This window comes from Arvicola amphibius, chromosome 4, assembly GCF_903992535.2.
Source record: "Arvicola amphibius chromosome 4, mArvAmp1.2, whole genome shotgun sequence".
In the NCBI taxonomy this organism is placed as follows: Eukaryota; Metazoa; Chordata; class Mammalia; order Rodentia; family Cricetidae; genus Arvicola; species Arvicola amphibius.
The window spans coordinates 36865360-36879999 of NC_052050.1; the positions used below are offsets into that span (position 1 = coordinate 36865360).

At 46.4% G+C, this 14640-nt stretch overlaps 1 protein-coding gene across 5 annotated transcripts in view; it reads right to left on the minus strand.

The window, feature by feature from the left end:
- Window positions 1–2832: 2832 nt before the first annotated feature.
- Window positions 2833–14640, minus strand: part of Acaca (acetyl-CoA carboxylase alpha) — a 208039-nt gene continuing 196231 nt past the window's right edge. For all 5 annotated transcript variants that reach the window (XM_038324765.2, XM_038324766.2, XM_038324764.2 and 2 more), the window contains 4 exons: window positions 14445–14599; window positions 13683–13853; window positions 6800–6936; window positions 2833–4864 (listed from right to left, as the gene is read on the minus strand). In XM_038324765.2, coding sequence (XP_038180693.1) covers window positions 4741–4864; window positions 6800–6936; window positions 13683–13853; window positions 14445–14599 — 587 coding nt within the window. In that variant the 3' untranslated portion in view covers window positions 2833–4740. The remainder of the gene's footprint in view (window positions 4865–6799; window positions 6937–13682; window positions 13854–14444; window positions 14600–14640) is intronic.

Consider the following 14640-nt stretch of genomic DNA (forward strand, 5'->3'; position numbering starts at 1 on the left):
AGTGCTGGGATTAAAGGCGTGCGCCACCACCGCCCGGCATAGCTTGCATTTTTTGAGGAATCCTCTTGCATTTCCTTATGTGCTCAGGTATTCTAGGTGAATGTATGGAGAGCATAGCAAGATCTCCATGGCTGTCTCATTTCCCATTTTGACAACCTGGGTAGGCTGCTGGTCTGATGTCAGGATCATGATGCCAGGCTAAGTGGGCACTGGTCTTCCCCACATATTCACCAGTTACTACTGCCAATGGGCATGGGATGATACTTGGACATCAGCTTCATCCGAGACTCAAGATTGGAATGTTTTTAAAGCCTGATGAAATCATGGGATCACCTCACTCCTTTGCATGCCAGGGAAAGCAGGTGTAACTCCAGAAGGCCTCTGAGCCTCTTGGTGAAGGTAGCCAGGCTCAGCGGCCAGCCTTCTGACGGCTGCATCGTTCCTCACTGCCACTTCTGCTTGATGTCTAGATGATCACTGGACCAAAAGGGATAACTCCCTGACAAAGTCCTGTGAGTGACGATGGGTCCTTAGTCTTCTAAGGAATGGACAGGTAGGGCTGGTAAAATGGCTCAGTGGGTAAAAGTCCTTGCCACACAGCTTAATAAACTGTGCTTGGTCTCCTGAACCCATGCTGTCCTCTGACCTCCACACGTGCACTATGGCACACTTGTGGACTAGTGTGCCTTGAGAACGTGCTAGTGACACCTGGCAATGGAGTCGTGATGACTGACGGGACTTCTCAGAAAGCTGTTCCTATTCACACTGCAGGTGAGATGGCGGGAGCTTTCCCAAGGATGGGAACGAGAGCTCTGCTCAGGTTCATCTAGTCCAGTTTTGAGGCAGGGTCTTGTTATGACCCTTGGCTGGCCTGGAACTTGCTGTGATTCTCCTGTTCCTGCCTCCAGAGTGCTGGGATTACGGGTGTGCACCACCGTGCCCAGCTTTACCTGCACTCTGTGGTGTGGCTATCGAAGGGCCCTGGTAGTACAGGCAGAATGCTGCTAGCCTTTCCTCGAGCCAAGTGTGAGCTTTTAGTGTGGTTTCAGTCTCTCATCTCTAGCCATCTTCTCTCTTCCTGCTTGTGATAGAAGGATGGAGTAACTCAACCCATCTACTCTCAGACCCCACCTGGTGGAGCCCACTCTGGTTTCATGTCCTCTTGGGTAGAGGTGCCATTATCCTACTTTATCAACAGCTGCAGGCCACCCTTCTTTGGGTGATGTTGCTCACGAAAGCACTACATTTATGAAGCCATTCTAGTACCATTACTTTTTAACTGCCCACCAGGATTTCGGCCACCACAAGGCATCCAGTTATGTCCAGAACTAGAGAAACTCCAGCAGACACAAAGGCAACTCATGTCTGAGGTGCATGCACTTTTGGGATAAAGAGAACAGCTGTTAGTCTACCATTATTTTCTGTACTACTTGTCTGGGTGACCCTGCCAACTCGTGGACACACATACACAAGAGAGGTGAGCTTGGCTCCAGAGTTCATGGCACGTAGGACACTGCTTCCCTTCAACCAGGCCCTGGCCTAACCCTTCCACATACTGACCCACACTCAGGTGTCAGAGGCATCTAAGAGCAGGGACACTGACTTCATTTCTGACACCTGTTTGCTTTGTCCATCACCCCCCAAAAAACTACTCTGCTTTCATCCAGCACCCCAGTAGTTCTGAATAACTGCAGACACCACATTCCTCCTCTTTCCTGACAAGAGGCTTTGACCCTCATTGTCTGTGCTACTCGCATTGTGCCTCAGAGCTCTGTCTCCCTGGGTGGATCAAGGGCAGTCTGATGCTATCCCAGAAGCAACTGCCAGTGCTGGCTGAGCACTGGGACAGTTGAAAGCCCATACCCTGGCCTTGGCTCTCAGCCACTGACCCGGATTCTGTGCTGACACAGGGTGCAGCTGCAGGCAGAGAAGCAGTTCTCACTGGATTCTGTATCCGTCTCTCCTACTTCTTGTTTTGAGGCAGTCTCATATATAGATCAGGGTGGCCTAGATCTCAGACCTGGGCCACAATACCCAGCTCAAACCTCCCTTCCTGCCCCTCTTTCTAGAACACTGACTTAGGGTAGTTCAAGTTAGTATTATATCTTGATGTATCATTTCATAAAAAAAAATCACCCTCTGCTTTACAAACAAAATACAACCTCCAAAACAGAACCCAGTTTAATAATCAGCCAAGAGTTCCTCCCACCTGTTTGCTTGAAGTTCTCTCAGATGCTGCCTCAATTCCCCGGGGACACAGAGCTGGTCCTGAGGAACTGGTGGGGGAGGGTGTCAAGGGCACACAATCATGTCTTTCCTGATCCTAGTGCCGTACATGCTCAGACTTCAAAACCCAGGAGACCTAAACAATGCCCCCAAAATCTTCAAGGGTGGGGTGGTCCCAGAGCTCATGATGCTGAGGACACTGGAAATCCTGCATGCAGGCAGTTTTTCTCTGGAGCCAGAATCCACAAACAGGCTAAGTCCCTTCTTCCTGATGTCTTTCTTGTCCCTGCTCTAAATTGATTCTCTCTTGGGAGAATGCCTTACCAGAACTCCCACTCAGATCTCAGCAGTGAGCACTCTGTAGCAGAACACTCTACGGAAACATTACTAAAGAACTCGTATTTAGCTGGAGTACTGGTAGTGTCCTATGACAGGGAGGCCAAGGCCAGCTTTGGACAGATACCCCATTCATTCTTAGCAATTTTAGGAGACAAAACCTAGTTGGTACTGTACAGTCAAGGAGGGACTCTCCCTTCTCTCAGTCCCCAATGAAAGTGGGACAAGAAAATGGGTGGCTGGGAATGGATTGAAATGACAAACGGTGGCTCTTCTACAAATGTGGAGGTTTATTTCAACAAAATGTGAAAAGAGTGCATTGGACTGAAGCCCCTTGCTCGTTGGCGTGTGTGTCCATCGAATTCTCACTGACACGAGTGAAGGCTGCTTTGTGAACGAAGTGAACAGATAATATGGCAATCGCAGTTCAAGCAAGCCTGGGTCAATATATCATTCATCCTCCTCCCTCAGTAACCTTGCATGTGTAATGGGCTGTGGGACCAGATTGCTCATGTTGTGGTTCTGACTTCTCCATATGAGAAGCCCCTGTCCTGGGGATGGGGCAGCAGGGAGGGGTTAGAAGCACCGCCCATCTCACCTCTGAAGAACGCCAGGACAGGCCTCCAGGAGGGTAAACTTTCATACCACCAGTGACGCGTGGGACTGGAAGTGCTGAAGCAATGGAGGCTGGAGACAAATCCCATCCTTACCTAGCAGGTAAGCAGAGAACCAGGGGCCACGGAAGCTTCCTTCTGGACTAAGGATGCTCTCCACCTGCTCCTGCCTGCCTGTTCCTTCCACCAGGGCTCGTGGGGGCAGGACAGCTGCACCCAGTCCCCCAGATGTCCACTTGCAATACTTGTGATGTGGCTGAGGAGAAGGTCCTCTGGGATCTCAGACGAGATGCTCCTGAAGAGGAGGCCAGCTCTTCTGTAGAATCCAGGGTTAAGGCTCAGACTGAAGTTTCATGCCAATGGTTTCTGGGGCATCTTAGTGATTTCCTCCTGGGTCTCCAGTGAGAAACATTAGTCATCCTGCAGGCACTGGAGGCTACAGCGCTGACCGTCTCCACTCTTGTTGTGGGAACACCAATGCGCCTTTCTTGGATAAATGGGTTGTTAAGCTCTGCGGCTCACCTCTGAGGAGGCCCTGTTGCCGGCTATGGAGAACCCAGAAAATCTGGAAATACCAGCACCGTGACTGAACTGTAAGGAATCTTAAGGGCAGGTGAATTCTTGTTCCCTGGATGCTTTCTCGCACCAGGAAGGCCAGTGTCTGGTGCTGAAAGCCCAGCTGTCATCAAGGTGGACCTGCCATACTTTCTGCCAGGAATAGGGATGAATAACTTTGTAGGCATGGCCCCACAGTGACAATCTTTCCAGTCCTCAGAAGGGACTACTCTCTGATAGGAAAGATAGTCTCCTTTTAGCTCACCACCTCAGGCTCTGCATTGCCTGCCTCCAGCCACCCACACAGAGGTAATGGCATTGGCCTTTAGCTCCTGGGTATATAAGCAGGTGGTGGCAGGCTGGCCATCTCCCCAGGTGTACTGAGAAGCCACTCAGGGTCGAGACTGTTTTAACTGCAACGATGACTTCATCTGCTTTTCAGCCTGCCTCTTAAATCATGGTTTTGCCCCCGTCCCTCATAAACAGGTATCTTGGTATAGTTAAATGGGGACTGTTCCTCTCCGGTGCCTGGGGTGTGCCAGGCTGCACATGGGGTAGTGATGGATGGACTTGAGTCTCCTCCATCCCCAGCCCTCCCCTGCTGCCTGCGGCTGCAGCTGTGGCTCATTGGGCAGGGGCTGCAGACGCTCGGACACTGTCCCCACGGTCCTGTGCTGGGGCGGGCAGGACAGGAGGCGGTCCTGCTTTTAGTCTAGTAAGACCTCATGGTACAGGCATGTACCCTTCATTGCCTTCTAGTCCTGTGCATAGAAAGAGGACTGTCAGCAGAGCTGGGCTAACAAATACTGAACCGGGTATGTGTGACTGGGCTTTGTGATCCTACAGCCCAGGATGTCATGCAGAACCTGAAACATTCAAGGGGAAGCAAATGCCACTCTGACTCCAGTACCGGGCGTCCGGTGCCTTCTCATTACAGTGGTTTCAGATGTAAGAGGCAACCCTAGCTCTCTTCTCCAGAGACAGGGCAGGAATGGGTGAGAAGCTTCTCCTACGTGGAAGGGGAATCCATGGTGGAGAGGATCCTTACAACTTCTGCTCGCTGAGTGGGTGAGATGTGCTGGGTCATATGGACGATGGAATCCATGGCAACTTCTGGATTGGCCTGTACCAAGCTGGAGAGAAGATTGGAGAAGGTGAAGAAAAGATAGAAAGCAGTGTCTAGACTGGGGCACTGAAGAATTGCCTGACAGACATGCTGACAAGGGCAGCTGTGCACAGTGGGCTCACCACCTCATGAGTTCTCCTTTGTTCAAACGTCCCTAGCAGCTAAGGATTGTATAAAAGGCACTAGAAAACATTTTACGATGTTAGAAAATAAGGAGCAATTAAAAAATAAACTCCAGCCAGGCCTTTAATCCTAGCACTTGGGCAGTAGAGAAGGGGAGATATCTTGAGTATTTAACGCCAGCCTGGTCTACACAGACAAACCCTGTCTTGAAAAATCTAAATAAACTGGGTGGTGGCGGCGCCTTTAATCCCAGCACTCGGGAGGCGGAGACAGGCAAATCCTGAGTTCAAGGCCAGCGTGGTCTACAGAGTGAGTTCCAGGACAGCCAGGGCAACACAGGAAAACCCTGTCTTGAAAAAAACCAGAAAAAAATAAAAAACAAATAAACAAACCCCTAAACAAAAACAGTGGGGGCATACCGTGGGAAAATGGTCTTTTATTCTGTCACTTGTATTATTTTTAATAAAATGCTGATTGGCCAGTAGCCAGGCAGGAAGTATAGGTGGAGCAATGAGAACGGAGAATTTTTGGATGAGGAAAAGTCATTCTACAGTTGTCACCCAGACAGAGAAGAACCAAGATGTGACTGCCTTGCCGAAAAAGGTACCAAGTCACGTGGCTAACACAGATAAGAATTGTGGGCTAATATAAGTTAAAAGAGTTAATAAGAAGCCTGAGATACTAGGCCAATCAGTTTATAATTAATGTAGAACTCTGTGTGATTTCTTTGGGACTTAACAACTGTGGGAACTGGGCAGGACAAAAACCTCAGTCAACAGGGTCACACTGACAACGGTGCCTGAATGAAGGGCCCTTTCTAGACAAATATGCATGATTTTGATGCTATATGTCCCAGAAGTAAACTAGAAAATAAAGGAAGTAGGAATTTCCTAGTCTACGTCAATAATGTAGAAATGCATGAGGGAAGACAGGAACTGTTGCTTACAGAGTTTAAGTGAGGGCATAATTGAGGAAGCAGGGTACAGATCACAGTAAGGATTCTTCAGGCAAGATATCAGTGAATGTTCAGTCTAGAAAAGGACTGATGGGGAGCAAGATAGCTTCTCTGGCCTGCAAGTGTCTTCCCACAGATTAGTTAGTGAGTAGCAAGGCAGAGGGGGTGATGGTCAGTAATTATACAGTGGTGAAATCCAGAAACAGCTTGGCTAGGTGATAGAAATTAACACCAGGGGCATATGAACTCTGGGTGACTTTCAGTGGGGCTACTCTGTGATGGACAGAATATCACACATGTGATACAGATACAATACAGAACTCAAACCACAGAGAAACATTAGACAACCTAAAAATAAGTGATGTTCTACAAATGGAGGACTGGGGCAAGGCAGTGCTGGGGATACCAATGTGCTCTAGCACTGAGCCCACGCTCATAGGGAAAACTCTCCATAAAAGCATTTAGTCAGTAACTTACCAAAGTTGATGGTTTTACTGTAGCCACATAGAATTTCTGTCCTTAGAGAGTTGCACACAATTTTGATAAGGTAAACATTTAAATGAGAGGCGAATTACTAGTGCTAGCTTCTACTTTGCAGCTTTTCCCTAAGTAATATATTTCCTTGGGAGATGTCAGCCTTCTTGCCTTTCAAGATCATCCACTTGGTTTGAATATCTGTACCTAGAGTGAATGCGTGTGTAAAGGGCAGCTGAGAGAGCTGTGTCTCAGGGATCTATCTGCATCTGTTGTTCCACTACAGCAGTTCCAGACAGGGGAACCACGGGACCAGAGCAGCACTATCTCATAGTTTATTATAAAACTTTTTATTGTAAAGAAAGTAGCTTCTTAGCCTCAAGGCCTCACCTGCGGATCTGCTTGAGGACGTAGTCCCTGCTGATGTATTTGATGTTCTCCTCTATCACTGAGCGGACACCATCTTCCTCTGTCAGTTGCTTCTCCAGCCACTCCACCAGGTCCTTATTATTGTCCCAAACGTAAGCCTGCAAACAATCAAGTCCTGGTCAAATGCCAGGGACTAGTCCTGGAAACCTGGTTGCCCAGGATCTCAAAACCTTCTTGGCATAAAAACATTGTTCACAATTCTCCTTTACTGTTCAGGGCTGGGGAGGAGGGGGCAGGTTCCCAGCCAGGAGCTGCCTTCCTCCCTCTTCCTTCCTTTGATTTTCAGACACTCACATGGGAGTCTGTCCTATGAGGCTCTGCTCTCTACTGTCCCACAACAGTAGGTCTGCGAGGAGCAGGGTACTTAAAGAGTGTGACTGGGAGGGAAAGGTGTATGTGGCTGTCTCTGAAACACTGATGCTGAAGTGCAATTCCAGTCCCAGCAAGATGTGGCAGACAAGACTCTGTATGTGCCTTAGTTCTCTAGCTGGGAAAGCCTTCTGTGGCTGGACCACTTCTTTAAAGGACACATGGGAGCAAGACTTAGAGGACAACACACAATACAACATGGATACTGATAGGAAGGAATTTCTTGTTGCTACAGTGTTGCCACCAAGCTAGAAACCCACCCCACTTTATTAGCTATGAGAGCACTGCAGAGGGTCAAGAAGTCTGTAGCCCTAGAGTCTCAACAGCCCACCTCTCGCTTCCTTTCTTTCAAGATCATTTAGCGAAGTATTTCTGAGGCAGCTGACTACATAATAATTCAGGAGTATGTTAGAAGCCTAATAGCCTTCTCCTTGCTCTCTTCTCTCATTTCTTTACAAATCATTTAGGAATCGTTTTGTTAATGGTTTCCGGAAAACCAAGTACCACCATTAGGGCTCATTCATATTTATGTCATTTTGTTTGGGTAATTAAACACAAAGCTCGTCATTTAAAGGTGCGCTATCCTTTTCTGTTATCACTAACCAAGTCAAAGTCAGAATGACAATGAGTTTGGCGCTGTAATTTAAAAGGTGGGCACTGTTGGGACTCTGAGGCTTGTGTTGTGGCTTCAGAAAATCCAGACAGACACAAGCAATGGCACAAAAGCCACAGCTGTAACCTCAGGGCCTGCACAGTGTGGAGTGAACATTCACAAAAGAAGCATCCAGCATCAGGAAACTGGGCTGTCTTCTCACCTACTGCATACTTTAAAAAATACCTTTTTATTGCTAGGTGTGGTGGCTCACACCTTTTATCCTAGCACCTGTAAGGCTGAGGCAGGTGGATAGGGAGTCCAAAGCCAGCCTGGGCTACACTAAGTTATGGATTAGCCAAGGGTACAGAGTGAGACTCTGTCTTACAAAAGCAACCAACCAAACTATGGTTTCCTTTCAGACTCACTTCCTCCCCTGACTTAATCGGTGGGCTGGCTGTGCCTGACTGTTTACTATGCTAAATCACAGGTTCCCGGGATTAATGTCAGTAGTGAGCCTTTTCCAGCAGTCTTATCTCTCTCCTTTCCTGGTTCTGGATTTGCCCCCCTTGGGCATCTCTGACAGAGATCAGCTCTCCCTCACAGAACAAGCTGGGAACTACCCATCTCCATGTTTCACGTGGGAGTACCACCTCTCTGAGGGTCTGCAATAGGGAAAAGCTTTTGCTCCACAGGAAAGCTGTAGTAAGCCCTGCTGACAATGAAGTGCCTTGCTCATGTGGTCTGCTTTATACCTGGACTCCAGATGAATGAAGACACCTGAACTCCAGCCACTGGCACCTTTATAAACTTGGCCGTTTCCACTGTTGGTGATTAAGAGTTCCCTGTGGCTAGAGGACTTCACAGCTTCCCCAACTTAGGAGGATTTGGTGGAGAGAGGTGCAAAAAATAAAACAATGGCGGCTTCTTGAGCTTCAGAAGGAAACCAAACAAAACCCAACTAGATTCACTCAGGAGTTCCAAAGCCTTTAGTTTAGGAGAATATTTAATACTCTTATTAATCATTTTTAATCCGTTTGCTTTTAATTAAGAAACAGCATGATGCTTTGCTATCAACATATGCCAGGGAGCAGATTAATTGTGGCTTAAGATAACTCTCCTTGATTGGTGTAATGTATTAGCTAACGAGATGCTGGCTTCTAACGATGCTCACACACTACACTGGAGAAAGGCAGCTACCCTCTAGAGTAAATACTCCTGCCTTCCCCTCCTGCAGGCACAAACTACAGTAGGTGTTTAAACATTTAAAACAGTTCCCAGGCAGAATAACAGACAGCAACACATTCCAAGTTTTTAGATACTAAAAATATGGACCCTGCATATAAAACATGCTGTTTATTCCGAACACAACTGGATGACACCACCAAGTCTGAAGCCCACAGTACATGAAGACAGAGGACTCTTGAGTTCTAACCAATTAAATTTTAGCAAAAAGAAACAAACTTTTGTACACACAGTGCTATGTTTTCCTTCAATCTGTCTGGGAGGGCTTACCATGCTCTGAACTATTATTCTCTTGCACTCAGGAAAAGCAAGCTGCCTTCTGGGACGGCCATAAGACTCACTAATCCAGTCATGAGGAAGGGCAGTTCCAAGGGGGAAAGCCATTATCACTTTCTTCCTTAGAATTATATATATATATATATATATATAAAAATGTAGTTATTTGCCTTCCTAGGATTCCAGAGTAGATCTTAAACAAGTGTGAAATGCTGGGCTGCTGCTAGCCCCACGACAGCCTTGGGCCCATATCACCTGCCTGACATCCCAGCCAGAGCATCTTAATATCAATAAAATATCAACAATTAAACATCACAACACTGGCTTGCCTTACACGTTCACCAGACAACACTCTCTTTCTGCATCAGTGGATAAGTATCTCAGGCACCACTCAGCCTCACTAATTATATGTAATAATTAGTCTAGCTTACAAAATCTAAATGACCTGTTTGAAAAGGTTCATTTCTAATGCACTGGACAGCTGTTAAGCTCTCCCTAAGCAATGGTTGTACAGGTCCAGGGAGTGACTAGGGCACAACCTGGTGGCTGTGAGCCTTGACTATCACGCCTACAAATGACTTCACCATGTGAGTTATTTAGAGATGCTTCCAGCTGGAGAGATATCTGGTGTAGACATATACATCCTAGAAAGGAAGTTGCCTTTAATGTATCTATGTTTCTAAGGTTATGACCTTCTGAAGCCCAAGATGCAATGTGATTTTTTTCAGAGTCTTTGTGGCAAACACCAAAAGACCATGTGAACAGTGGCTTGCCAGATTTTATGGCTGGGCCAGGCAATTCTTGTCTATTTTCCCCTTGCCTCATCCCTCGTTAATACACGAGGCCATCTGTGGGTGCATGAGACGGTAGAGACCTTATCAACAGTGCTCTCTCTGATCCTCATTCCATTGGAACTCCAGAATAAGAGGAAGTGGGTAACTGGACAATTAGAATGAATTAGGGCATTAAGCCCTGGGGACACTAGTGTGAGTCTGGTAGCCCTTCCAGAATGAGTCAGTTCACCTAGTCTCATGCTTTGACTTTGCTTATGTGCTCTCTTTCTCTCTCCTCCCTCTCCTCATTCTCTCCCCCACTCCCCCAGGCTCTCACCATATATTCCTGGCTAACCCGAACTCATAGAAGATCACATCCTTGAGTTCTGGGATTAAAGGTATGCTCTATCATGTCTGGCTGCTATTAATGTATAACATGCTTTACTTTTGACATTTAAATCCACTGAATCCTGTGACACCATAAACATTATCCCCAATTTATATATGAGGGAATGGAGGCTCAAATTATGTGTCCAATCAAATAGAAGCTAGGAACTTCTTTTTAAGTGAGTTTGTGAGATCCCCAATGTTCCATGCAAAGTCTTAGTTTCTCTGTGTAGCCCCAGTTGTCCTGAAACTATAGACCAGGCTGGTCTCAAGTGTTGGGATTACAAGCATGCACAACTACTGTCTGGCTCCATGCAATGTTTTAATTGTGATTTCTCCTGTCAGAGTCTTCAGGCAGAGAACCAATTAGCCTACTGGGAAAACTGCATACTTCAAATTGTGGAGCTAGAAATCAAGAGAGAAACCATCCCCATGAAGCAAGCAAGTGCCATGTTTGCACAACCAAAGTCAATCCACAGCTCTTGGAACCTTTTCCTTAGGGAGTGGTAGTGATGCTGCTGCTTTTACCCACGGTGAGACCATGAACTATAAACCCAACTACTTCCTACAACACTGCTGCCCAGTGGATCCAGGTGCAACCCTAGAGCTCATGGGATGGAGGTCTCTAAGGGGAACAAAAGATTCATATTGCTCAATTTTCCATTCTAAAATCTTTTGCCAGGATCAAGAAAACAAAATCTCTGAGGGAAAAACAATACAAAGCATGGCTAATAAATGCCTGTCACTACATGCCTTCTTTACCAATAACAGCAGCAAAGGTCTTGGTACTCAAGAGGACTCTACCAGTCTTTGCATTTGAGGGAAACAGACATGAAATGTGTCATTATTTGAAGATCCTGCCACCATACAGAGTGCTCTCAGCCACTTCTTAACATCAGGCAGCTTATATAGTAGCCCTTCAGAGGCAACTCTACACCTTGAACACTGCAGCACTTTCTTCTCTCAAGGGCGCTGCAGATTTTATCACCTATCCCACACTCAGGGCCTGCTGAGCCTGCAGAATGTGGCAGGAGGTTTCAAAGCCATATGTCCTGACTTCACAGGATCACTTGTCCTTCCTTTCTTTTCCCTGTCCCCTAGGATGAGAGCTCACAGGAAAAGCAATCTTCTGTAAACACAAGCAAGGGAAATAGTATCAACTGGTATTCATTGTGCAGACAGCCTCTTCCTGAGCTGTGAGCCTGCAGTGTCTTCTGCACTCAATCCAGCAAGGAGCCTGTGCACACACAGCTCCCCATTGATGAGAGATAGCAATGGCCTGTTTCTTTAGACACACTGTCCCCTGGGAGGATGCCACTAAGGAGTAAGTGAGGGGACCTATCTATTCACTTCATGCTTGGAGGGAAGCTATTCCTTCTCCTCATCCTTGTGCCCACCGAGGCTGTGCATGTCCATTAGTGACTAATGTGGTAGGGAGGCGTATGGGCCACACACACACACACTCCATTTACCTAGCCAACCACTCTTAACTGGGGAACAACCTCTTATTTTACACTTGCATGACTTTCAATGCCAACTTCCACTAGAAGCTGCCAGTAGCCACTGACAAAATTGTCTCACTCAATTATGATGACCTTAACCTCAACCAAATGTCGGAGAATGTCCCACTCCCCTGCTGCACATATGAAATATTTATCCAAGAAGCTTTCCAATCATAAAGAAACAGGCAGACTTAACACAAAGGTGATTCTTAGATCACTCCACATGACTGGCTTTAAAACTGACAGCGAGTCTTACAGTTCCTTGATAAGAAAAGTTGTTAGCAAAGACACCAGGTAGCATGAGGAGACTGGAGTGACCCTCTGTAAAACACGACACTTCATGCCACCACCAACTAGTCACTCTCCATCAATATTCGACAGTCGCCAAAGATTTTGATCACATAGGTAATATATTACAAAATATATCTGTTTAGTGTAGCCTGATAAAACAGGACTGGCAGTGATGAAAAGCACTTGCTGTCCAGCCTGAAGTCTTGAGTTTGATCCCATGAACCAACATGGTAGAAGAGGAGAACCAATTCCTTCAAGTCATCTTATGACTTCTCCATGTAAACTGTGGCATCCCCAGACTCATACACAAAATAAATGTTTTTTAAAATGTATATAGTAACACTAAAAAAGGTTAATCTTTTCCTTGGGATTCTAATTCAGGGGTACATACATCATACAAGCAAGAGCTCTTTCCCTTAGCCACCCACATTTGCCCTTAATTTTACTTAGTAAGAATGTAGACATAAAGGTTTAGCTTTTCCTTCGCTATTTCCTGTGGACTGTTTTGTGAAATCCAGGGACGAATGTTGACTTCAGGCTTGTCCTGTCTGTAATTCTAATGCAATAACACTGGGAACACTGTCTTGTTAAGAGGCCCTTCTATGAGATCACCCTAAGATGATGTCAGATACATTCCCACTGGCAGGGCAGGCATGTTCTTCCAGCTCAGATGTGAAACCAAAACTATAGTCTTAGCATCGTTCGTGAGTGTGTGTGTGCGTGCGTGTGAGATCATCACATCTATTAGGCTTCCTGAGGAGTGTAATTTGGCTGCTTACAACCGTCTTCCAGACAGTGCAGACACCTCTGCAGCTTAGGCAGTTGGGTTTCTACCTAGTCAACCACTCTCTTAGTCATCCTGCCAGATACATGCTGCCTTTGCTAGCATACCTTGAACTCACAATTGCTTCAGCTTGGAGCATTCTTTCTACCCCTGCTCCACCAACACAACTTTTTCTTCTGGTTTATTAAGTCTCTGTTGAGACATCCCTTCCTCCAGAAATCTTGCTCTTCCAGCTTCAAAATTGGGTATCTACTCTGTGCAATATGACTATGCTCTTTGTTGGGTTTAATACCAACCTTGTTGCTGGGTAGGACAACACAAGCTCTCTGTGGGCAGGCATACTGTCTCTCACTGTTAAGTCCCCAGGGTCTAGTTCAGTGTCTGGCATGTTTTAAGTGTTCAAAATGGCTTGTTGAATGACTCTATGGGCTGCAGATAGGCTCTTCTAGCTTTTCTAACATGATATCATAGCATATTATTTGGCTGTAATTTGGAATGGTAGAGGATCTGGGTTTTAGGTTCTTTGTACTCCCCACCCCTAAAGGCCTGAAGATTCTTAACTGACAACCTTTGTAACTCTCATGGATGGCTGTACAGCATCAAGGTTTGTAGGTGCTTCACCTACCTTTACTGTGCCTTCCACTTCTACAAACCAGCGTCTCAACATGGCCTGGATCTGGCCGTCAGTCAGTTCAGGGTTGGCATTGTGGATTTTCTTCTTGACCAAGTCCTCTAGCAGGAGACGCCTCAGCCGCCAGTAGAAGAAGGTACGGGATGTTTTCCAATCTAAGATGTCCTAGACTCCCAGAAGAGCACAGAGGAATTAGTGTAAACATTCTGGCACTAGCACTCAATCTGAAGAAACCCCACAGCCATAAAAAGCCACTCTCCAGAAAAGCCCTTTAGAGACCCCAAAGCTAGCCTAAACTCCCTACACCCCCAGAACATCCCTACAAATCACAGAACACTGTGCATAGCCAGTATTCTGGCAAATGCTATCCTACACATGATTGTAGTTCTGAGGAAGAGGCTAAGTTCCCAGAGAACTAGAAAGGGAAAAATATGTTCTGAGCAGACAGCTCAACTTTCATGCAGATCAATGGTGAATTAGCTATATCACCATAACTTTGACACTGTAATAATCCAGTCTGACGATCACCTGTTTTGTTGTTCACCAACGAAGAGCTTGCCTGAGGATTCCATGGAAACCTAAATCATTTTGTTTTAGATGACAGTGGATACAGAAAGGGGGGAATGTCTTTTAAAAAATCTTGAAATGGTTTGATCTGCATAAGCTGTGTTGATATGGCTCTTGAAGCTCCCTACTTGTGGGCCTATGTCACTTGCAGGGCTCTGATAAGTCAGAAATGGCAACTGTGGTACTTACATTAATAACACCCTTCTCCTGCATCCGGCCTGGTGTGTCGTGCAAGTCAGCAAACTGCACAGCTACCTGATGGTAAATGGGAATTAGGAACTCCTCCCGTTCCTTCAACTTGTTCTCCAGTTCCTTCCGCTCAGTGGGGCTTAGCTCTGGGGTGCCTGCAATTACATAAACCTGCCTGTCACACTGCAGGGATCAG